This window comes from Salvia splendens, chromosome 12 (assembly GCF_004379255.2).
Source record: "Salvia splendens isolate huo1 chromosome 12, SspV2, whole genome shotgun sequence".
Lineage (NCBI taxonomy): Eukaryota > Viridiplantae > Streptophyta > Magnoliopsida > Lamiales > Lamiaceae > Salvia > Salvia splendens.
The window spans coordinates 12,947,339-12,970,023 of record NC_056043.1 but is presented as its reverse complement, the minus strand read 5'-3'; the positions used below and the strand labels follow the sequence as shown (position 1 = coordinate 12,970,023).

The window sequence follows — 22,685 nt, the reverse complement described above, 5'->3', positions numbered from 1 at the left end:
TTCTTGGACTACTTTTTCCCATCGAATAAGACGAATGCAATCAAGAAGGAGATTTTGGCATGTCGACAGGATTATGATGAGTCTCTGAGCTAGTATTGGTCGCGTTTCTAGGGATTGCTCGATTCATGCCCTAACAACCAAATGTGCGAAGCAGAGTATTTTCGATCTCTATTTGGAGATGCTGCAGAAGAGATTCAACTATTTTCCTCAACTCAGCCATCTTGTTGAGCTCAGTTCTAACAAGATAAATCATACCATACCCAATTCCAACGTTGACCAGAGCCTCTTTCCCAATTTCTGCAGAGAGAAACTCACAATTCACAAACGATTCCATCGAAGCTATAATTTTGCATACTATATTCATAAATTTACCTGAAAAATCTTCCGAGGAAGGAGATACCATTCCTATTTCACTCTGTACATCTAGATTCGCGTCGATTTCCCCTTTCCCCCAATTTCTCTCTGCGAATTCTGTTCTCGAAAACCTAGATTTCCCGCCATTGAACCAACGCCGGAAGATAAACGATGGCGACATACAAGTGAAGCTCCTGCAGATTTCAAACAAGAGCCATTAACAATCAAATACAAATAAAATAGACATACCTTTTAGTAATAATGGGACATATTTTCATACATTTAAACAAATATAGCATTGGTATACTACAGTTAAGTATTTGATCTAATAAAATGCAACATCCGAGTAAACCTTGAAATGTTTTATCATCCTCTCCCTCAATTTGTTGGTCTCTATATAAGTATACGTGCAGACATTATCATCTTTGAACTACCATTCTTGGATCTAATTGGCCACTAGAATAGCTTGAGGAGACAGCATTGATTTCTTGAAATCCCTTCCAAACTTGGAAAGGTTTGAGCACAACTTGTTTCTCAAACACACTTGAATCCACTCACAACATTGTTTTATACTCATTTCCAAGATTCAACACATTCCTCCTAGCACCTTTGTCCCCAAGGATTCCACACCCCTGCAATATCCAATCCAAAACACCCCTCATATCACAAAACAACACAACATAAAACGACATGATATATAGTCTAGGAGCTAACCAGCATCGGGGAGGCCTTGTTTGCGGACCACGAACGTCCTCTTCCTACCGTGGTCTATGACTGCAATTTTTGAGGGCATGTTTAGATACACGCGATTAACCTACACATGACCTTGTAATCAACTACTCGATTGCTTATCAATAAAGATGTCAAACTATTTCTAGGCCTATGCCCTAATTTTTCTTCCAAGAAAACGGCCACATATCATTAAAAACAAGATTGCCTACCTCTCCATCAAAAGTAAGAGCGTCAGCTTGCTCAGTGAACCTCTTCCGATGCGCCATATTGTCCAAGAAATCGAGTGTCTCTAAACCTTCAACGCGCACCTCACTGTGAAATGACGCAACACATTTACCCATAAGTCATAACCATAAACACCTAAATCCTACCTATCCTCAAAAGGGCAGAATCATGTTACCTGATATCAGAGACAAACAAGCAGTTGCTAATTCCAAATGTAAACGAAAATGGCTTATCGCCAATGTTCCTCACAGAAGGCGTCAGGGTAAGCCTTCCCGGGCCAAGGGTGACCTTAACACGCAGCTCGAATCTGCCACAAAACACATATGCTTCTAAGAGAGATAACGTTTCAAGAAAGGTAGACAGCCTCATGTCAACATACCTACAAGGCCAGATTCTCGAGTCCTTATCTGAAGATTTAAAAAAGAGATTAACAGATGACTCTGTGTTGTTAAAATCTTCTTGATCAAGATTAGGACCATATTCTATTGACCATGATCTGTTTCTGATGTGATCATGCTGCTCAAAACTACTAATCTTAGGAAAGCAAATGGAAATCCCACCAAAGATTGATCCCCCACCACTCTGAAAACAAAGACACGTGTTCATAAACCGAAGAAAGAGATCGATCCTAAGCTCAATCCACACCTACCTTGTTCCTAACAAACAGAAGCTCCTCGCCACGATCATTCTTCCACGACACGATCCTTCCACCATGTAAGTATCTATTTTTTTATCGTTTCTTAGGCTTTGAAAGAAGGGAATGAGAGAGTGATGTTAGAGAAAGGAGTACCTCAATAGATGAGCCATGAGTGTTAGAAGTATCAAGATTGAAGAGGTTAAAGAAGTTGATGAGGGGCAGGAAGTTCACTGCAATGCTGATGATGTGCATGAAGGACATGGCAATGCTGACATGGATTCATGCACAGCTGGAAAGAAGAGTGCACGAGTTGAAGTTCAAAGTGTGAGCACTGGATCAGTGCCACGGCCAGCTGTGGATCATGGTTCAAGGGACCACCTCCGTACGTTTAAAGAGGTGTTGATGCAAGGAATGAAGTGCACGACAGTTTGTTAGCATTAGTCTCCTTAATGGATTGCTTAGTTGTTGTTTAGTTGAGTAATCATAACTGAATATGGAATCTAAATTGTTCTATACACATGTATTTAGTGTTACTTTGTATCCCACATTTTGCAATCAATGAAACAGTAGCATTCAAGCATCATTCTATTTTCGGCTATGAGAATTCTTGCTTTAATGAATATGATTTTATGTTGTTCTTTTCATGGTATCAGAGTAGGATCCTTTTGATCTTGTCTCTATACTGCTTTTCCTTCCCTTTTTGTTTGTTTTCAAGAAATGGCAAGCTCCAACTCATCGCTTGGAGGGGCTGCCCAGAGTCAAGGGACTCAGCCCGTTTATGCACAACTACCACCAATTTCAGTGAAGTTGAATGATGCGAACTTCTTAATGTGGCAACAGCAAGTGGATGTCACTGCCTATGGATATGGGTTAGAAGGCTACCTAAATGGTGAGAAGCAACCTCCACCTCAGACAATATTTATTGCAGAAGGAGAAGGAGAATCTATTACTGCAAATGAAGACTTTATTTCTTGGCAGAGGCAGGATAGAAGAGTGGCTGCTTGGCTGTTCTCTTCACTCTCAGAAGGTGCTCTTGGTCTCGTTGTGGGGCTGAGGTCTGCAAGGGATATCTGGAGTGCCCTTGAAACCAATTTTGCAAGCAGATCTACTGCAAAGATAATGCAGTATAGGCAGATGATGCAGAACCAAAAGAAGAACTCACTGACTATGAGTGAGTATATTGGAAAAATGAGGAACTATTTTGATCTACTGGGATCAGTGGGTTGTGGAGTATCAGAAGATGAGCAGGTCATGCATATTCTTGGAGGACTTGGACAAGAGTATGATCCTGATCCTGTGGTGTGTGCTATAAGCTCAAGGTCCGATTCATGGAGTCTAGGAGATGCTACTGCTTTTCTACTCGCTTTTGAGTCAAGAATGGAGACTACGAGGTCTCATTCTTCCAGCACAGAAGGGTCACAGCCTGTGCTCAACTTGATGCAGCAGACAAATCAGAAAAGAGATTTCAACCCCTACAACTCTAGGTTTGATTCAGGAAATGGAAGAGGGGGGTCAAGAAATCAGAGAGGAGGTAGAGGTGGAAGAGGCTTTGGTAGAGGAAGCAACAAAGTGCTTTGCCAATTGTATGACAAGCCAGGGCATACTGCTGCCAAATGTTGGCTCAGATTTGAGCAGAACTATGCTCCTCCACAATCACAGCCTCAATTCAGAGGGAGTGCTCCAAATCAGCATCAAGGATTCTTTAATCCCTCAGCACATCTTGTGCAGACTGCCACAGCAAGACCTTCTCCATCTGTCAACTCTGCTGCAACATCAGAATTTGGTTTTGAATCAAGTGCATCAACTAGCTGGTATCCAGATTCTGGAGCCACTCATCAAGTCTCTGGGGACTTGAGCAACCTCAACACTAGCTCATAATATATTGGAGGTAAGAGTATTTTACTTGGAAATGGTTCTGCAGTGGTTATCTCTAATATTGGTGAGTCAGAATTAAAACCTCACTCTAGTTTTTTCCAGAAAGCTCATGTTAAAGAACCTCTTACATGTAGCTAGCATAACCAAGAATCTCCTTAGTGTATCTAAGTTTGCTAGAGATAACTCTGTCTTCTTTGAGTTTCACCCTTACTTCTGTTTTGTCAAGGATCTGGGAACCCGGGAAACCGTGCTCAAGGGAACTTTTGACAAGGGATTGTACCACTTTCTAGTAGACCATTCACCAATCAAGAGAAGCTCTAGCTCCACCACCTCCTTTCCTGCTCCATTCAATCAAGGCAGCCCAGCTATACACTTTGTTAGCTCAACCATTTCAGCTTCCAGTACTAGTTCAACCCATGATGATAGTCTTGATTTAGCCTTATGGCACAATAGACTAGGACACCCTACTCTAGATATTGTCAAAAGTGTCCTCAAGAACTGTAATATCTATGTTAATTCAATCAATGAATCTCAACTTTGTCACTCTTGTTGCATATCTAAGGCTCATAGACTGTCATACAATGCTTCTGAATCTATTGTCTATTTTCCTCTTGAGCTTATACACTCTGATCTATAGGGTCCATCTCCAGTGGCTTCAAGAAATGGTTACAGATACTATGTCTCTTTTGTGGATCACTTTACAAGATTTACATGGATATATTTGTTAAAGAACAAGAGTGTTGTTACAGATGTTTTTAAGCTCTTCAAATCATTATCAGTGAATCTTCTACCAACAAAAATTAAATGTCTACAGTCTGACTAGGGAGGGGAGTTCCCAGGTTTAACACCTTTTCTCAAGGAGAATGGTATATCCCACAGGGTCTCATGTCCTTATACTCCTTAGCAAAATGGTTTGGCAGAGAGGAAACATAGGCACTGGACTTACTCTTTTGACTCAAGCTTCTTTTCCAACTCAATTATGGGATGATGCTTTTATTTCTGCAGTTTTTCTAATCAATAGGATGCCATCCAAGGTTATTGATAATATCTCTCCATTTCAGAAATTGTATTCCAAGAAACCTGATTATCTAGCCTTAGAGTTTTTGGGTGCTTGTGTTATCCTCTAATCTGACCATACAACAAGCATAAGTTGGAAAGCAGGTCTGTGAAGTCACTGTTTTTGGGATAAAGTGGATCTCATAAGGGATATAAGGCTTTTCTTCTAGATGGAAGGGTAATAGTCTCTAGAGATGTTGTGTTTAATGAGCAAGTCTTTCCTTATCCTTCACTCTTTCCCTCTGATGTCACAGACAGCTCCATCTTCTCTCCACCAGTTCAGATTCCATCAGCTCAATCTGATGCACTCACTGTGATCCCTCCATCTCCAGCTGCTCCACTTTCTCACTCTGATGATGATCACTCTCAATCTTCTCCTGCTCGTGGTTCTTTTCATGCCACAAATGATCAAGACTCAATTTCTACTTCTGACTCAGTTTCTGGTGTTCAAACTGCTGCTGCAGTTCCTATTGTTTCTATTGATGATGACCTTGTTTCTAGTAGAAATCATATGACTACAAGGTCCCAATCAGGCATTTTTAAGCCTAAACTCTATAATCTTCTTCTCTCTTCACACTACACTCCTAAATCTGCTATAAAAGCATTACTTAGACCAGCTTGGAAGGCAACTATGCAAGATGAATTCATGGCTCTTCTTAAGAACAAGACTTGGATCTTAACTACCCTGCCCCTTGGCAAAAATCTTGTAGGGTGCACTTGGATATTTAAGCTGAAGCTTCATCTATCTGGAGAAATTGCCAGACATAAAGCTAGGCTTGTTGCACAAGGTTTTTCACAGCAACCTGGTTTTGATTTCACTGATACTTTTAGTCCAGTGGTGAAGCATGCTACTATCAGACTAATACTCACCATTGTTGTGAGTTTTGGCTGGCGAATCACTCACTTGGATGTGAACAATGCCTTTCTCAGTGGAGAGCTAAAAGAGGACATTTACATTAAGCTGCCTCTAGGTTTTTAACAGGGAGGTCCTCACCTGGTTTGCAAATTAAATAAGGCTATCTATGGGCTCAAACAGGCTTCCAGAGCTTGGTTTTACACCATACACCCTGTTCTCATTTCTCTGGGCTTCCTTCAGTCTAAAGCGGATGCCTCTATGTTCATCAGAAAGACAGGATCAGAAGTTATCTATCTCTTGATTTATGTAGAGGATATGCTCATCACAGGTAATTGTCCTACTGCAATTAAGAGGGTCATTGCTCAACTGGATGGTCATTTCTCTCTTAAAGATCTTGGTGAGGTCAGTCTTTTCCTAGGTGTAGAAATTGTTAAGACTATTCATGGACTTCATCTGTGCCAATCAGCTTATGTCAGAGACCTCTTGAAAATGGCCAACATGACTGGTGCAAAAGGTTGTCCTACACCTATGGTCTCTACTTGTGAGCTTAGCCAGAACATTGGTACACTAGTTGCTAGTGCCAAACTTTACAGAAGTATTGTGGGTGCTCTCCAATATGCTGCCATCACCAGACCGGACATCAACTATGCTGTCAACAAGGTGAGCCAATACATGGCCTCACCACTTGATACTCACTGGAAAGCAGTGAAGCGCATCTTGAGATATCTATCCGGCACCTTAGATTTTGGGATTCAAATTCATGCCTCAAATGGAGTTCTCTCTGCATTTTCTGATTCAGATTGGGCATCAGACATAGATGATAGAAGGTCAACTACTGGCTTCTGTACTTATTTTGGTAGAAGCCTCATTTCATGGTGTGTAAAGAAGTAAACGGTTGTAGCTCGCTCTAGTACAGAAGCTGAGTACATGAGCTTAGCTCATGCTGCTGCTGAGGTAGCTTGGCTCCACTCTACACTTACTGAGTTGAAACTTTCCACCAAATCCGCTCCTGTGATTTGGGTAGATAATTTAAGTGCTATAGCTGTTGCTTCTAACCCTGTCTTGCATGCAAGAACCAAGCATATTGAGCTTGATATCCATTTTGTAAGAGACAAGGTGTTGAACAAGGATCTTGACCTCCGGCATGTCCCTACTTAAGATCAGGTGGCCGACATTTTAACAAAACCTCTAAGCCAGCAACCTTTCATGAAGCTCAGAAACAAACTCGGTGTCGTTTCTCTAGCCTCACTCAAGTTGAGGGGGGATGTTAGAAGTATCAAGATTGAAGAGGTTAAAAAGTTGATGAGGGGCAGGAAGTTCACTGCAATGTCGATGTGCATGAAGGACATGGCAATGCTGACATGGATTCATGCACAGCTGGAAAGAAGAGTGCACGAGTTGAAGTTCAAAGTGTGAGCACTGGATCAGTGCCACGGCCAGCTGTGGGTCATGGTTCAAGGGACCACCTCCGTACGTTTAAAGAGGTGTTGATGCAAGGAATGAAGTGCACGGCAGTTTGTTAGCATTAGTCTCCTTAATGGATTGCTTAGTTGTTGTTTAGTTGAGTAATCATAGCTGAATATGGAATCTAGATTGTTCTATACACATGTATTTAGTGCTACTTTGTATCCCATATTTTGCAATCAATGAAACAGTAGCATTCAAGCACCATTCTATTTTCGGTTATGAGAATTCTTGCTTTCATGAATATGATTTTATGTTGTTCTTTTCAATGAGGTTGGTGAGAGAGGGTCACCCTTTGGAAGCCATTTGAATCAGTCACAACTTTGAACGGCATCTGTTTCAATGATCGAAACAATCTCCACTGTCTGATGATTCTCTTGACAACTTCGTCATCTTTTTCTCCACCACCTCTTCTCTGCTCCAGCTTTTTATACAACAACAAAAAAATACAAAAAAAAAAGGACTCAGCAAAAAATCAAGAAACACACAAAACAAACACTTGTTACAACTTTTGCAAGAAGTGGACACACAAAACAATATCACCTTTGCTTTATATTAGCTTTAATCTTTATCTAGATGATCTACAAACCCAGAAAAGCAAAAGATTGGTACTTAGATACAAAAAGATTTTGGACTGGAAAATGTAAAGGCAAATAGAAGCATAAAGCTGAAGAAAAGGAGAACCGTAAGATACGTTTTCTTTCAATGCTATGATGGGAATCTTTGAAGATTGTTAAGTTGATTGGCTAAATTTTGGAGATTAAAACTTGAGAATTAAACAGAACCTTTCATTGGAATCTTTCAACATTTGGCAACGATTGTGACAAAGGTAAAAAGGCACAACACTCGATACTTTTCATAAAAAAAGGAAAAGACTCAATATTTTGGCTAAAGATATTCTTTATCACTAATAATTATCGGTTGCGTAAAGCATTTGCAGTACTAGTTTTACATAGAATATAGCGTCTTCAATGCGCATACTGGGGCTGTCAAATTGTGAGGGTTGGGTCGTTATCGTGTCAACCCATTATCGACCCAACTCAATCGTGTCTCAACCCGAAATCATCGGGTTCTTATCGTGTCCTAATCCAACAGGTTCGTGTCGGGTTTATGCGTGTTATCGTGTACCTATTATAAGATTTAAACATGATATTACACGATAAAATAAAAAATTACCAAATTAAAATAATTATTTTCTTAATCAAAATAATAAAATTAAAGTATAGTAATATTAAATCTATATAATAAAATTAAATAATTAACAAAAAATAATTTTTAATAAAATCTAAGCATAATATTTCCTTCAAATTCATAAAAAATTAATTAATATTTTTTAATTAATAAAATTAAAGTACAGTACTTTTAAATTAATTAAAATTAAAGTATAATATTTTTTAATTAATTATAATTAAAGTATAATATTTTTAATCAACAAAAACAACTAAAAATTAAAGTTTAATAATTTTTTAATTAATAAAAAATAATTTTTTTTTCTTAACTTATAACCCAAAACCAACCCAAACACAACCCGACCCAACCCGTTATCTTCGTGTTCTTATTGGGTCTAAGGACCCAAATCCTGAACGTGTGTGTTCGTGTAGTGTCAATTTCGTGCGGGGCCGCGTCATGTTATCGTGTCATATCAAAAATTGTATACAAATGACACTTTAAATTACAGACATACTGAAATGGCAAAATGAGACATTATCATCACACAAGGAGAGTATTACATTTGATCAAATAATTTTTTTCTACAGGTCCAGATACAGTAGAAATAAACTACAAAAGATTAGATTTGGAATAAATATTGCTCAGTCGAAGTGGGGTAAAATCATTTAGAACATTTCAAATTTTGGTAAATGACCAATAAATCACAAAATTATGAGGCGAAAAACAGAAGTATCAAGCCGGGCTCTACAGCGACAAAACTGGTGAAGGCCACATTCGTTCCCATCAAAACGGATGGCTATTTAGGTAAGTCATGATCCTTGCGCACTCTATTTCAATATGGAAAGTGGCCAAAAGCTAATATGATGAAGCTTTTTTTAGTGAACGTTCCTTGAGTTGTTAATCTGATTTCGTACACGAACATGAAAAAAGGGGGGAAGACCTCAATACACAGCTCTCTGTCTTTCAACTGCGTCTTCGTGTTCAACCTAGAACATAGATAATGAATGTATATTTATCTCTATAGTAGCTCTGCGAAGAGAGATTCAAACATAGTAGCATTTGAGTTATTTACCTCGACTTGGACTTTAATTTTCTTCTTAGATTTGGCCGCTGGTTCTTCTTTCGCCAGCTTTCTTGCAGAGCTCTTCCTCCCTCTCTTATAAGCAACAGATGCATTTCCTTCTTCTTCTTCATCATCATCATCATCATCATCATCATCATTCAAATTAGCTGCAATTGAAGTTTTTTGAGTAAACAGCTAGGGTGTCAAAACAGATAATATCACCACACATTGAAGACGAAAACAAAGCCATGAGCACTACACCAGTGTCTGCCACCCACTTTGAATATGTATAGAGAAATCACAAGTCTTACCATTATCATAATCGTCTCTGATAGCAAGACCACCGAAATCTTCCATATCATCCTCCTCTTCGAGTTCCTCATAGCCCTCAACGTATTCTATCACCGGTTCCTGCAGTGCCAATCACATGGTACTGTGAGCAACTAATTATGGTGAAACAAATCCAAAAAAGAAACTGGTGCGAAGATTTCAATGCATAACCTCCTCCTCTTCATCTTCACTAATAGTTGCCTTTCCAACTTCTTCCTTATCAAGGATTTCATTGTATTTATCAACGGGGTAGTTATAGATATCATCATACACTCCTTTCTTGAGGCGCTCGAGTAACTCCTTTTCAATACTCTGAAAATTATAAGTGAATGTCAGTCGCATTTCACAATCAAGTGCGAAGATAACCAACTTGCAGGTTAAACAGAAGCTAGAAGCCTAGAACTGATGTACTTTCTCCAAAAGTGCTGCCTTCTCAGCCTTTTCCTCTCTACGAGCTTCCCTTTTCTTTTGTTTTGTTGGCACTGTCATAATTTTCTCTCTGCACAAAAAGAAAGTCAAAAGGATGCAAAAAGGCTTCTGTAATTTGACACTAATAGAAAGAGAATATAGGTAAAACACTGCACTAAGGAATCTGTAACTGTGAGACACAAACTGATTATATTAAGAAGTAATAACAATGAAAATGAGTTTCAACTTTGGAAAAATGTAAGGATAACTGCTACCATGATTTCATTCAATCACATTCTGACCAGTTTCTCTAAGCTTAAAAGATGTAAGCATAAAAGCTAATATGCAATCTTACAATGGATAAACTGTGAAACGTCTATTGTCAACTCCATCCATTCACTCTAAGTCAGTAAAACTACTTTGTTTTATCTCTCATAACATGGATTGGCCTATTTTACCCCAGGATACTACAGAGCTTTACTCCCTTTATAGTCATCTAACAGCTCTGGGTTTTTAGAGCTTGACAAGGGTAGGAAACATGAATATATGTCCCCTATTTAACTAGGACTTTCCAGATGTATTTAAATAAACAAGGTGAATGATAGTGGTCTTGAAAATAATTTCTGAAGGTACAAAAATGACCAAAAATGACATGTTTAAAACTTTCAGCTAAAGAGGTGCAAAGTTAACAGGGACTTGAATGTAAGCTGTGCTATACGAGCTGTTCTGTAGTATTTCTTTCCATGATGCGAAATCAGTACATGTAACGTTATCGTATTCGTATCTAGAATATCCAACAAAAGCATGCATCATTGAAGAGAGAGTTTCCACTATATTGTGAATTCCTTTGCAGTATTTCCTTCTCAGTGATCAAACAATGCCACCAACCTCTAGAACTTTGGATTACAATATCCAATATGTCTTAATCGAAAGTGGGAGATAACTGATGAGTTCCTAATAATAATATCCTACTCCTATAGTTGGTTCTAATCAGTATGCCGACATTGAGTCCAAATTATATTCATTTAAGTTGAGGAAAAGCAAATGGCTTAGACCAAAATTGTCACACAAAATAAGTAACTAGAAATATCAGATACCGAGATAGGTTACAATAAATTAAAAACAATTAGCAAGAACAACAACGAAGAAAGGATGGATGACCTTGTCTTCAAAGCTAGTTTTCTCATGCGTATCCGCATCTGTGTCATCTTAGTTAATCTTTGCTTTGTTTTGTGTACCAATAACTTCGGCCAGTACATCTGTCATATTAAGCAGCACGCCAACAAAATTCATCATGCGCAACATAATAAGAAATAACCCAACTGCAGCTAAACAGTAAGAGCAACAAGCTATATATTCAGTACCATGTGCTTGTCAATAATCTCAAGGGCTTTTGCATAATTTCTCGGTATTTTAACTCTTTCCCATAATTTATTCGGCATATGCGCCCTTTCGATAGTCTTCATGTACAAATAAAACACTCCTGAGGGGAAAAGGGAAAAAGTAAGCACCCAAATCACAAAACATTCAGCAACAAATAAATCAATCAGAAAAAAAAGCAGTCAAATTTATACATTTAAAGTATGAACTCGGAGAAAGAAGATACCGTCATGATCCCTTATAGTGGCGTATCGACTGTTAGCGAGAGGGCAGGAGCTCCGATTGCAGATCCCGGTCACGTTGTAAGGATTCCGACAGAAAATCCCAGTTTCAATTCTATAAATTTCGCCAAATAATTATAAAAAATATATCTTGGAAACAAAAATAATAACACAAACCAGCCAAACACATCTTCAAGCTTACTTGGCCATGAAACTGCAGTGTTTATGCCTGATGACTTGCCAGATGACCTCATCGTGCTGCATTTTTCACCTCTAAATCGAACCCTTGAAATAGTATAGGAAAAAATCTCTACAGGAACAATTTGTTCTAAGCAAGTAGTATTTCAATTAGGAGAAAAAATGAGGAGAAAAATCGTCCGACACTTCAACCTTGCTGCTGGGGAGTCGGGGTTTAAGATTTGCGGAAAATATTAGGGTTTATATTGAGCCGACATATATACAATTTCGAAAAATGAAGTGCGCTTTTCTTAGGGAGAGGATCCCCTGCTGTGCACAAATCACAGCAGGGCCTGCTGCCCCATACACCACCATTTTATATTATTATTTTTTTTATAAAAAAAAATAAAAATTTAATATTTTAAAATTGTTTGTGAGGGGTAGCAGGGCCCTGCTGTGATTTGTGCACAGCAGGGGATCCTCTCCCCTTTTCTTATAAGGGCAATGGCACGGATGTTCCGGCGGACAGACTTCCAAAAAACACCTTCTGCCACGTCATAAGAATATCACACTGCACTGTCACGTCATAAGGACATTCCACTACACAATGGCAGACATCCATCCCGACGGACATCCACAAAAAATAATAAAAAAATCAGGACGTCGGCCGGGACTTTCGTCGTGTCAACGCAATGGCGGACGTCTCGACGGACGTCCCGGAAAGCCGCGGAACTCCGATATCCGCAGCGGACGTCCATATCCGTATGCATGCTGCCTAATGGCGGACGTCCAGCATGCCGGTCCGACGTCCACCGGGACATCCGCCATTGTGGATACTCTAAATTGAGTTGGCGTTATGCCAGTAAAACCATCTTTTAATTAAAATCTTATTTAATTACTGCTTAAGTATTTGTTACTTCATCCGTCTCATTCCTTTTTAGTTTGTCCCACAAAAGATGTCACATTTCTTTTTTCAGAAAAAAGTTTTCTCTCACATTAAAATAAATATACTATTTTCTCTTTCCAATTAACACACAAAACATCTCCTAAAATCTCGTGTTATTTCTCAAATGTATCATTTATTAGAGCATCTCCAATAAGCACGGACGTCAAATAGCCATCAAATAGCCTTCACACTGCCACATCATCAGCACTACAATTCTCCTGCCACATCAACTGGACATCAAATAGCTCTCACATAGCCTTCACACTACCTATCCACATCACTAATAACAATTATATAATTTAATTTACACTTGTATCAACATACGGAATTTAATTTACGAGACAAATACGGAAAATTCGAATAATAATATTAAAATTTAAAAAGTACATTACTTTTAAAAAAAAGTACAATAATATAAAAAAAGTACAAAAATTAAAAAGTACATTAATTTAAAAAAGTAAAACAAAATCACTCATCGCCGCCGTCCTCGTCTCCATCGTCGCCCAGCGCTTCTTCATCGTCGTCGCCACCGCCTCCGTCGCCACCTACGCCGCGGCTATTCCCGTCGGTGTCCCTCCTCATCGCCTCCAATTCTTCACGCTGGCTCTGGAGCAATACACGAAGAAAATCCTTCATCTCGGGGTCCACCGCCGCTTGGAAGTCGGCTAAGGTCTTCACCATTTGAGCGCGCGTTTGTTGGCGCGCGAAGAATTTGAGCTCCTCGGTAGACCTGCCGAGGGGGGATGCCGAATGGACGTCCTGGGAACTCGGGGTGCCCCCCTCGCAACCTGCTGCGCCCGCCTTTGCCCAACCGGGCGAGGTCGGCGACCGAACGACCGAGGAGTCGGGACCTCCTGGGTCGTCTCAGGGAGGTCTGACGAACCACCGCTGCTGCCGCTATAATCTCCGGTATAGTTCAGTCTCTGCCTCTTCCGCCAGCCAGCGTCGACGCCTGCCCGGAATTTCTCCGACTCGTTGAGCACAACGTAGCAGTTCCAGTAGGTGAACTCATAGTACTTCTTATCCGGATCGGGGTAGGCTCTCTCCGCAATCCTCCTGCAGTCTTCCTCTGTTTGGCCACTGGTCTGCATGCGGAGGGCGTTGGCGTACAAACCCGAAAATCGAGAGACGTCAGCCCTGATTCGGTCCCAGCACTTCCGGACCTCCTCCCCGGTGCACGGTCTCCCTTCAGGGCAAAATGCCCTGTAGGCTGCGGCTATCTTGGCCCACAAGTTGACGATCCTCTGGTTGTTCGAAACCAGAGGATCGTCGCAGACACTCACCCACGCCTTGGCAACCGCAACGTTCTCCGCGTTTGTCCACTTCCTCCGGCCCCGGATTTCGGCTTGGGGCTGCGACGACTCGCCGACCTTCTTCGCCTTGCCCTTCTTCTTACCCCGCCCTACTCCCTGGCTTTGAATGAGAGTTTCCGAAACCTCGTTAAGGTCTCCGTATACTGTGCATCCGTTGGGGTCGATGTGTGCGAAGAACCGGTGGAAAAATCAAAAGTCGGTCGATAGGCGTTGCCCCCCCCCCCCCCCCCGTGCGTCCCCTGCGCCGGGGGAATCATCTGTTGCGCCGGTGGCATCATCTGCTGCGCCGGTGGCTGCATGCCGGGTGCCCACCCCGGCATCATCTGCATAGGGGGCTGCATGCCGGGTGCCCACCCCGGAATCATATGCTGCCACGGGTACATGTTGTAGTACCCGCTCATCGGAGGCCAACCACCTCCCCCAGGAGCCGGGGAAGTATGGGACCCTGCCCCGGGAGTCGGGGGCGTCTGAGACCCTACACCGGGAGGCGGGGGAGTCTGAGACCATCCTCCGGGATTAACTGGAGTACCTTCGTAGTTGTTCTCCATTGCTCGTTATTGATCTTGTACAGAAAGTAAGGTAGAGAGAGAGTACTCGTTAAAACAAGTGGTGCGAATGAAAATGAGGTTCAACGTGCGTATACATAGTGTTTTCGAAAAATAAAAAAAAATTTAAATCCGACGCCGGTTTGGCGCCGATCCGGGACGCACAATGGCGCCCGTGAGGATCGGCGTCGGAACCGGCGTCAGCGCGGGAATCGGCATGGCGACGCCGATTTTGACGCCGATTTCGCCCACGCCGGTTCCAATGGTTCGGCGTCAAACCGGCGTGGGCGAAAAATCGGCGTTGCGGTGGTGACGCCGGTTATTGGAGATGCTCTTATGGGACGGAGGGAATATTTAATTAATCATTTCTTAGTATGAAATCCCTTAAAATAAGAATGTACTATAAAATTTTATATTGTTCCAAGAAGAGCCCTGGAGCGTACTATCTTACCAAATTATTCATTGGTATCAAAGAGCAGGAAATAACCATTAAATGTCTTTTTCTTGCCTTTACTAGACCATCAAACATGTCTTTATATATAAGAAGTCACCCAAATATTTCGAAACAAAACAGAAAGAAATTGCAACATGAATAATTTATCGATCTTGGCATTAGTAATGTCTAATACCCCTCCCATTCAAAATGTCCATCTTTCCTTTTTTTGTCTTAATCAAGATATTCACTTTCTATATTTTGAAGTTAATCTATCTTCTCTCCCCTTCTAAAATATTCGACTAATTTTTCTCTCAACTTATTCCATCTAACAACTTCTCCTAAAATCTCATGTCACTCAAGAATGTGGACATCTTGAGTGGGGCTGAAGGAATACTTGATGAGATGTTCAAATTCAATCGTCGTTGTAGGGAATCTTGGTTATTACTCACATGGATTTTTTTTTTTTTCTTTCCGGTTATTACTCACATGGATATGACTTGAATTTGAGCTTGACATCACAAATCAGTTATTCGTATAACATTTGCAACAACATATGTGGAATCCTTTAAATTCACATTGTACACATCAAAATGGTACTACAAGTTATCTAAATCAGATGACGTAAGAAGAGGGAAAAAAATTCGGTGTACCCACGGTCAAAAAGAAGGAAACTGCAACATGGAAAATTTGATGATCTTGGCAATCTATTTATGGTGAGATGTTCAACCGTCTCTGTAGCTCTGCCACGAGTTCAATTCTCTGGACTTCATCCTCAGTTGCGGCCGTGACATCTTTCAGTTTCACGACACCTTTGCTAAGCTCCTGGTCGCCTACTATCGCCATGTACGGGATCTTGGACCCTCTGGCACGGTCGATGTGTTTGATTACTCTCTTATTCACCATAACTTCAGCCTTCAGCTTGGCATCCCACAACTCACTTGCTAGTTCAGCGCCTAGTGATATGTCGTCACCTAGGATGCTCACCAGGACTTGTGTTTCTGTTGCTCGGATTTCCTGGCACAGACGGATGTTAGCAGAGCAGTATTAAAACTGCAGTATCAGGCCAAGTGGCACAGTTTCTGAGCTATGAGAAGCCAATGAGTCACAAGCAAAACTATTTGAACTGTGTACACAAGTTTGCAGCATCAGAAATATTTAAAAAGTTATCATTTGACAATAAGTCAGCTTTTATCGTAACTCTCCAAATGCATGCTCGCATAAATCTCAGCATATTTCAGGTTGGCATATTCAAGTTGCACTACGAGACCTCTGAAACTTAACACATCATCTAATTTCTTTAAACAAGACAGTTCGAAGGCGCTTCTTTTCTTCGATGAACAGTATATTTTAATTGACGACAAATGCATACCTGGTCATTTTGGAGTTGTTCCATAATAGAAAATACTCTCTCTATTCCTAAGCTGACGCCAACAGCAGGAACTTGCTTTGTGCCAAACATCCCTATAAGATTGTCGTAGCGTCCACCAGCAGCGATTGAACCGACCTGCAGACAAGTTTTTTCAATTCTTAGCATTCTTTAAAAAAATCTTGTGTAGTATGACTAACATTAGAAATAAAAAGAAGAGCAATTAGGTTTGCAGCAGACAACTAACTTATTCTCAATTGTGATGAAAAACAACAAAAAATACCAGTAAAGTTCCTCATAACTTCTGATAAGTTGATTGAGTGCGGGCCACATTTAATCTTTCAAATTCTCGCAAATGAATTACAAGGAGGGATTTTCTACCGATTTGTGAAAAGTCAGGGACATGAACACAATTTTTTCTTCATTAAACCAAAATGCAACAGGGGCAAAAAACACATCCACTCGTCATATTTGGCATTTGCACCAGCATCACATGCTTGCACTTTAGAGGATGTGAAAAACTACTAACATGATGAAAGGTCCCTTGGGCTCTATAAGTTTCGGATTGACAAGCCTCGACTGCTAAAACTAGAAAATTAGTATTAATACACAGATTTTACCCCATGAGTACACCACTTTGGCCATCTCCAATCGTTTACATCAAACTCAAACCCATTGTTGTGTTTATGTTACACCAAAAAGTAGTTTTACTCCAATCATTTAGACCAAATTCAAATTTTACACCATTTTTGAGTTTTTGTCTCACAAAATTTTTGCGTAACACTATATTTGGTGTTATTCCATAGAAAAACCCGAAAATGAGTTTGAGTTTGGTGTATGGTTGGAGATATTTTCTACACCAAAACTCATTTTTGGTGTAGAAAACTTCTCCAACCATACACCAAATCCAAACCCATTTTTGGGTTTTTCTATAGAACAACACCAAGTATGAAGTTATGCAAAAATTTTGTGAGCCATATACTAAAAATTGGTGTAAAATTTGAATTTGGTGTAAACGGCTGAAGTTAAATTGGTGTGACATATACTCAAAAATGGATTTGAGTTTGGTGTAAATCTGGACACTACAAGCATGGTTGAATACTACATATATGTCCAAAAGCTCCTGTTCTAACGCAGCAATCAAAAGTAAACAAAATAGAAAATTTACCTGTGCACCCCCTTTAAAAACAGTTTCAAATATGACTCCAGTGTAGTAATCCAGACCCCTTGCAAGACTCAAGTCGAAAACTACTTTGTTTATACACTTGGACTTCAGTAGAGCTTTAAATAAAATCTCCAATTCATTCAATGCAATCTCAGCTTCACTGTTTGATAAGAACTCACTGCCTTCCTGCTTTAACTTGGACAATAACTCCATAGGCGATCCTCTGTTTTTAACAAAAGTTCCAATTTTATTGGCTGTCTCCTCAGTTACACCTTTTTCTTCCACCTGTAAAAGTGAAAATACATGCAGCCTATGAATCCACAGAGGATAATCCCACTGAATTAAAAACATATTATCATACATAAAGATAAAAGGAAACATCATTTTGGCAGCAGATGAACCAAATATTCAGACATTTTATTTGAAAGGACAGCTATTCTGCCAGTGTTATATTGTCAACCTCTCATGAGCAGATCCACGCACTCACCATTTCCTTTTTAACCTGCTCAAATGTTTGCTTGTCTAGCTTGTCAATACTGGAACAAATAGTTCTAAATTTTTCCTGTGGCACCCCACAGATAGCCAACATGCCATCAAGTAACTTCCGGTGATTTAGCTTCACCTGAAACAAGCATTTTAAGACAGTTAAACATGAAAATATAATAATTTCCTTAACTATGGGTAACATAACCAGGATATCAGAGGTCTTAAAGCAACACAAGCAAATATTTCTAAACAAATAAATGTTTATTCATGAGTAACAAAAAATATAGAAAAGGTAGTGCAGTATATCATCCATTTTATGAGGTAAATAACACTATAATAAAGAATATTGTTTTTTACCTCGTAATCACCAATAGCTAGCTCATCAAGCAACTCTGTCAAGATTTTTATGACCTCAAAGTCTGGCAACATTTTTTCAAATTGACCAGCAAAATCAAAGTCACATTGATAGAATTCACGATACCGTCCCTTTGATGGATTGTCCCTTCTGTAAACTTTTGCTATCTGGTACCTTTTGAATGATGTCAAGCCATTCATAGCAACATATCGAGCAAAAGGAACTGTCAGGTCATATCGGAGTGAACAGAGTTCTCCACCCTGCGTAATAGAAGGCATTTGTATTGAAGTTAGACTGAAGACAAAAAAAAGGAATTGCTCAATGAAACCAAGAAGCTCACCTGATCGGCAAGGTCATAGATCAACTTTGAGTCTTCTCCATACTTTCCCATAAGAGTCTCTCTCATTTCAAAGACCGGGGTGTCTAAAGCCGTAGCACCATGTCTTTTGAAAACCTCAGTTATAATTGAGAAAGCTTTCTCTCTAACTGCCATCTGCTCTTTTGCAAAATCACGGGTACCCTGCGCATTAGAGAGAGACAAAAGAGTCTATATTATAAAACAAAACATCTTTGTTTCGATGTTGTGTTGTCTTAAGCTACAATGTGAATAGAGACCTGAGTAATGGACCAGTTATGAGGACACAACTCAAACTCCAAAATAAAAAAGAAAATGAAGCCACGTTCACTGATTAACATCACTCATCAACTATAACACCACAATAAGTTTGTGATGGTATTAATTTTGAGAAGAACAAACAAATTCTAGCTTTTACAGATCATCTCTTAGATCAAATACAATCTAAAATATCCAAGCTTTCTTCTGCACAACTAATACTGTGAAATATCAACACTCATCGGACCATGAATGATTAATACACATTTGAATCAGTTTTAAACTTTTAATGATGGAAGTATTCAGATTTTGTATTATCTCTATTTGAACAACTTCTCACATATCATTATAGCATCTCTTAGAAAGAGGCATGCGTTGTGCAGTTCATAGAGTAAGCTATCTTTATGCACTTATTTGCTTTAATATAAATAGGGCAAACATAAGAAACATAATAGTAGAAGATAAATAAGCCACCTCAGTTATTCAAGCTCCAGAATTTTGCAATACGATCCAACAAGAGAATGCTTAAGCAAATGTACGAAAGTTGTAACTATTACAGACCTTGGGTAGTTTCGGAAGCCTTCGACTTTCATTGGTTTCCACAATCTCTTTCAGCTTCGCGAGGAGATCATCAAAACACGGTCCTTCCGGATCTAGTAATGACTGGAAATCCTGAGCGCATTTTTCCAAGTCATATTTTGAAGCTCCGCCAAGCAACCTATCCTTGATAAACTGCATCAGAGCAATAGTTCCCTTCCCCATAACAACTTTCTTCTTCTTTTTCTCACTCTTCTTATCAGCTTTAACATTATCTCCAATTGAAGACTCACTCAAACTCCCATTGTCTCCAAGAATTCTATAGCCAAAAATTTCGCTTCCCCCAAGTGAAATGAACGCTGCTGTAGCCTCCCACGAAACTATATCCCTCACCACATCAAGTAATTCATAAATTTTATGGACGAACAACAGATAATCCTCTTGCAAACGAGCAGCTTGAGAAGATGAGTGCAGCTCTTCCAGAGCAGGGAGCAAGCATTTAGCTGCCACCATTTCCGACAGACGAGAACACAACTCTACATCAGAAATTGAACCCGAGAGAAGAAGCTCGGTGCGAAGAATGCTATTAATCCCCAAATAAGACAGAGCCGAAGCCAAATTCCCCAATGACATCGACAAAACCTTCACCGAGCCAGCTCCGAATCCAGAATTTAACTGAACTCTAGTTTTCGAGTGGAGCGATCGAGAAACATCCCTGAAATCCCCATGGAGCAACGGAATCTCCGCCATGGAAGAGTGCGAAAGCTTCTTCTCCGAATTAACCAGCTTCGAACCGTTAAAAAATACCTTAAAATCAGCTGCTACAGCAACGGCGTCCTTGGTCGTCGAACCATCTCCGGAGTCCATCAAGTTAAACGGCGACACGTCAGCTCGCAGAGCCTCACACGATAGAGCTGCAACGGCATCAGCAATAGGGACCAATGTGGAAGAGCGGTGATCCAGGATTGCTGAAACGCCGACGATCGCAGCAGCAGAGTAATCAACCGTAGCCAATTCATCTGATGCAACATTGTCGAGTGTATAATCCAAACCCAGGGCATTCGATTCGAGAATTTCGACCAAATGAGCACAGGCGGAGGCGGAAGAAGAGGAAGAGAGCAACAGCTTGTTCAATAGGAGAATTACAGAAGCCGTAGCTTCCTTCGCAGTGAAATAATCGGGAATCGTAAACGAGAACTTTGCGGCGGAACTGGTAGAAGTAGAGGAGCGACGAGAGAGTGCTGAGGAATCAATGATGACGCGAGCTAAGCCGCTTGCGACGTCGAACACGGCGGATGACGTCAGGGAAGAGCCTTTTCCGCCGAGAGTCACCGTGCGTCTCCCTGCCGCCATCGCCGCAGAGAAAGGAACCGGAATTTGGGGATTTCGGAAAAGGAAGTTCTAGTGGATCGAATTTAGAGGGTTTTACCAAAATAGAAAGCCAAAATTTAGCTAAGCCTTCTAAATGAAATGGCCCGCTAAACTAGGATAGCTCGTTTTGATAACTCTTCCAAATTTATTTTGGAAAGAGTAAATATCAAAAGTGGTCTTAAACATATGACGATTTTATGATTTTGATCCTGAACATTATTTTTTGAATTATTTCATTCCTCATATTTAAAAATGGACCAGATTTAGTCCTTTTTAGACGGAACCGTTTAAAAATTACGTCAATTGCAATTTAGGCTACTTTGACTGGATTATTTACTAATTACTGTTTTATTAACAACTAAATTATAACTTAATTTATTGGGTCACTATTTAGTTTCTTCTCTTCTTCTTCCTCGTCACTAAAAACAAAAACATAAAACAATCCAATCAATTCAAATCAATAACTCTGGTGATTCCGACACGATTCATCGTCATCGCTGCATTCCTAAATCCCTCATTCCCCCGGCCGCTCCGGCAAGAGCTGCCGCCTCCGCTGGTGCAACCAGCTCTCCCCTCAGGTCAAGCACTGCGCTTTCACCCCGACGAGGACGACACCATCATTCATGCCCACGCCCGCTTCGTCAACAAATGGACCACCATCGCCCGCCTCCTCTCCGGCCGCACCGCCAAAGCGCAAGTGCTCCTCTTTCACCGAAGACGACAGCTCCTCCCTTGAAGAGATCCGTCAGCGTCGACTCCGCCACCTATTCCGCCCTGCCCCAATCCCTCCGCCTTTGATTCTACCCAAACCAGCTCCCCGCTCTCTGATCCGCCCACCAGTCTTAGCCTTTCACTCCCCGCAATCGACTCCGTTAAACACAACACTAACTCACCAACTCATTCCCTCAAATTCAACCTAATTCTGTACAATTCCCGCCGCTGCCTATTAAACCGATGCAACGGCAAGCAAGCGGGGGTCAATTATGTGACCTTCAGCGGGGGATTGATAGGTGTGATGCATGAGATGATCCGGGCAGAGGTGAGGAATTATATGGTTGGATTGGAGGAGTAGTGGCGGCAAATTAAACACCAAGAGAAGCTGTAGCATAAATTGATACAAACTTGGTGAGCAGCGGCGGCGGAGGGTGGTGGAGTGGAAGGGAAAGAAGATGTTGAGAAAAGGAGAGAAGAGGGCGTTGAGAGAGAGAGAGAGCGTGTGAAATGTGAATTAAGAAAAATATAAAATATTCTAATTAAACATCTAACTTAGTCAAAATAGAATATAAAATATTCTAATTAAACATCTAACTTAGTCAAAATAGTTTAAATCGTCGTTGATTGTTAATTTTAAACGGTTCCGTCTAAAAAGGACTAAATCCGGCCTATTTTCAAATGTAAGGGACGAAATAATTCAAAAGATAATGTTCATGACCAAAATCATAAAATAGTCATATGTTTAGGACCATTTTTTGTCTTTACTCTTTTAGAAATTATTAATCTCTTTACATTTCTTGAGTCTTGAGAGCATTCACGACGAAACCGATGTATTCCATTTTGGGATGAAATGGCATTGGCGTGTATTGTGCGCGTGTCGACTGTCGAGC

General features: G+C 40.5%; 2 protein-coding genes and 1 pseudogene across 2 annotated transcripts; all 3 read right to left on the bottom strand.

Moving 5' to 3' along the window:
- Nucleotides 1–485: 485 nt before the first annotated feature.
- On the bottom strand, nt 486–2,209 carry LOC121757568 (annotated as a pseudogene).
- Nucleotides 2,210–8,871: 6,662 nt separating this feature from the next.
- LOC121759121 (protein MAK16 homolog) lies at nt 8,872–12,273 on the bottom strand. Its single transcript, XM_042154620.1, has 9 exons — nt 11,974–12,273; nt 11,777–11,886; nt 11,535–11,653; nt 11,332–11,429; nt 10,174–10,261; nt 9,934–10,074; nt 9,744–9,843; nt 9,442–9,599; nt 8,872–9,355 (listed from the first exon to the last, which is right to left on the bottom strand). The coding sequence occupies exons 1-9, from the start codon at nt 12,033–12,035 to the stop codon at nt 9,311–9,313; spliced, it is 921 nt and encodes a 306-aa protein (XP_042010554.1). The 5' UTR covers nt 12,036–12,273; the 3' UTR covers nt 8,872–9,310.
- Nucleotides 12,274–15,697: 3,424 nt separating this feature from the next.
- Nucleotides 15,698–21,167, bottom strand: LOC121759266 (histidine--tRNA ligase, cytoplasmic-like). The gene is made up of 7 exons (XM_042154804.1): nt 19,735–21,167; nt 18,901–19,080; nt 18,563–18,820; nt 18,207–18,341; nt 17,723–18,004; nt 16,558–16,692; nt 15,698–16,202 (listed from the first exon to the last, which is right to left on the bottom strand). Exons 1-7 carry the CDS (start codon nt 21,061–21,063, stop codon nt 15,897–15,899), a joined length of 2,625 nt encoding a protein of 874 aa, XP_042010738.1. The 5' UTR covers nt 21,064–21,167; the 3' UTR covers nt 15,698–15,896.
- Between the last annotated feature and the right edge of the window lie 1,518 nt (nt 21,168–22,685).

Coding starts and splice junctions, on each gene's coding strand:
- LOC121759121 (XM_042154620.1), bottom strand. CDS start 12,035: ATGCAGCACGATGAGGTCATCTGGCAAGTCATCAGGCATAAACACTGC. Junction 9,844..9,933: donor GTGAAGATGAAGAGGAGGAG/GTTATGCATTGA, acceptor TTGGCACTGCAG/GAACCGGTGATAGAATACGT. Junction 9,600..9,743: donor CAGAGACGATTATGATAATG/GTAAGACTTGTG, acceptor CTTCAATTGCAG/CTAATTTGAATGATGATGAT.
- LOC121759266 (XM_042154804.1), bottom strand. CDS start 21,063: ATGGCGGCAGGGAGACGCACGGTGACTCTCGGCGGAAAAGGCTCTTCC. Junction 18,005..18,206: donor AGCAGGTTAAAAAGGAAATG/GTGAGTGCGTGG, acceptor TCACTTTTACAG/GTGGAAGAAAAAGGTGTAAC. Junction 16,693..17,722: donor TTTTTAAAGGGGGTGCACAG/GTAAATTTTCTA, acceptor ACTTGTCTGCAG/GTCGGTTCAATCGCTGCTGG.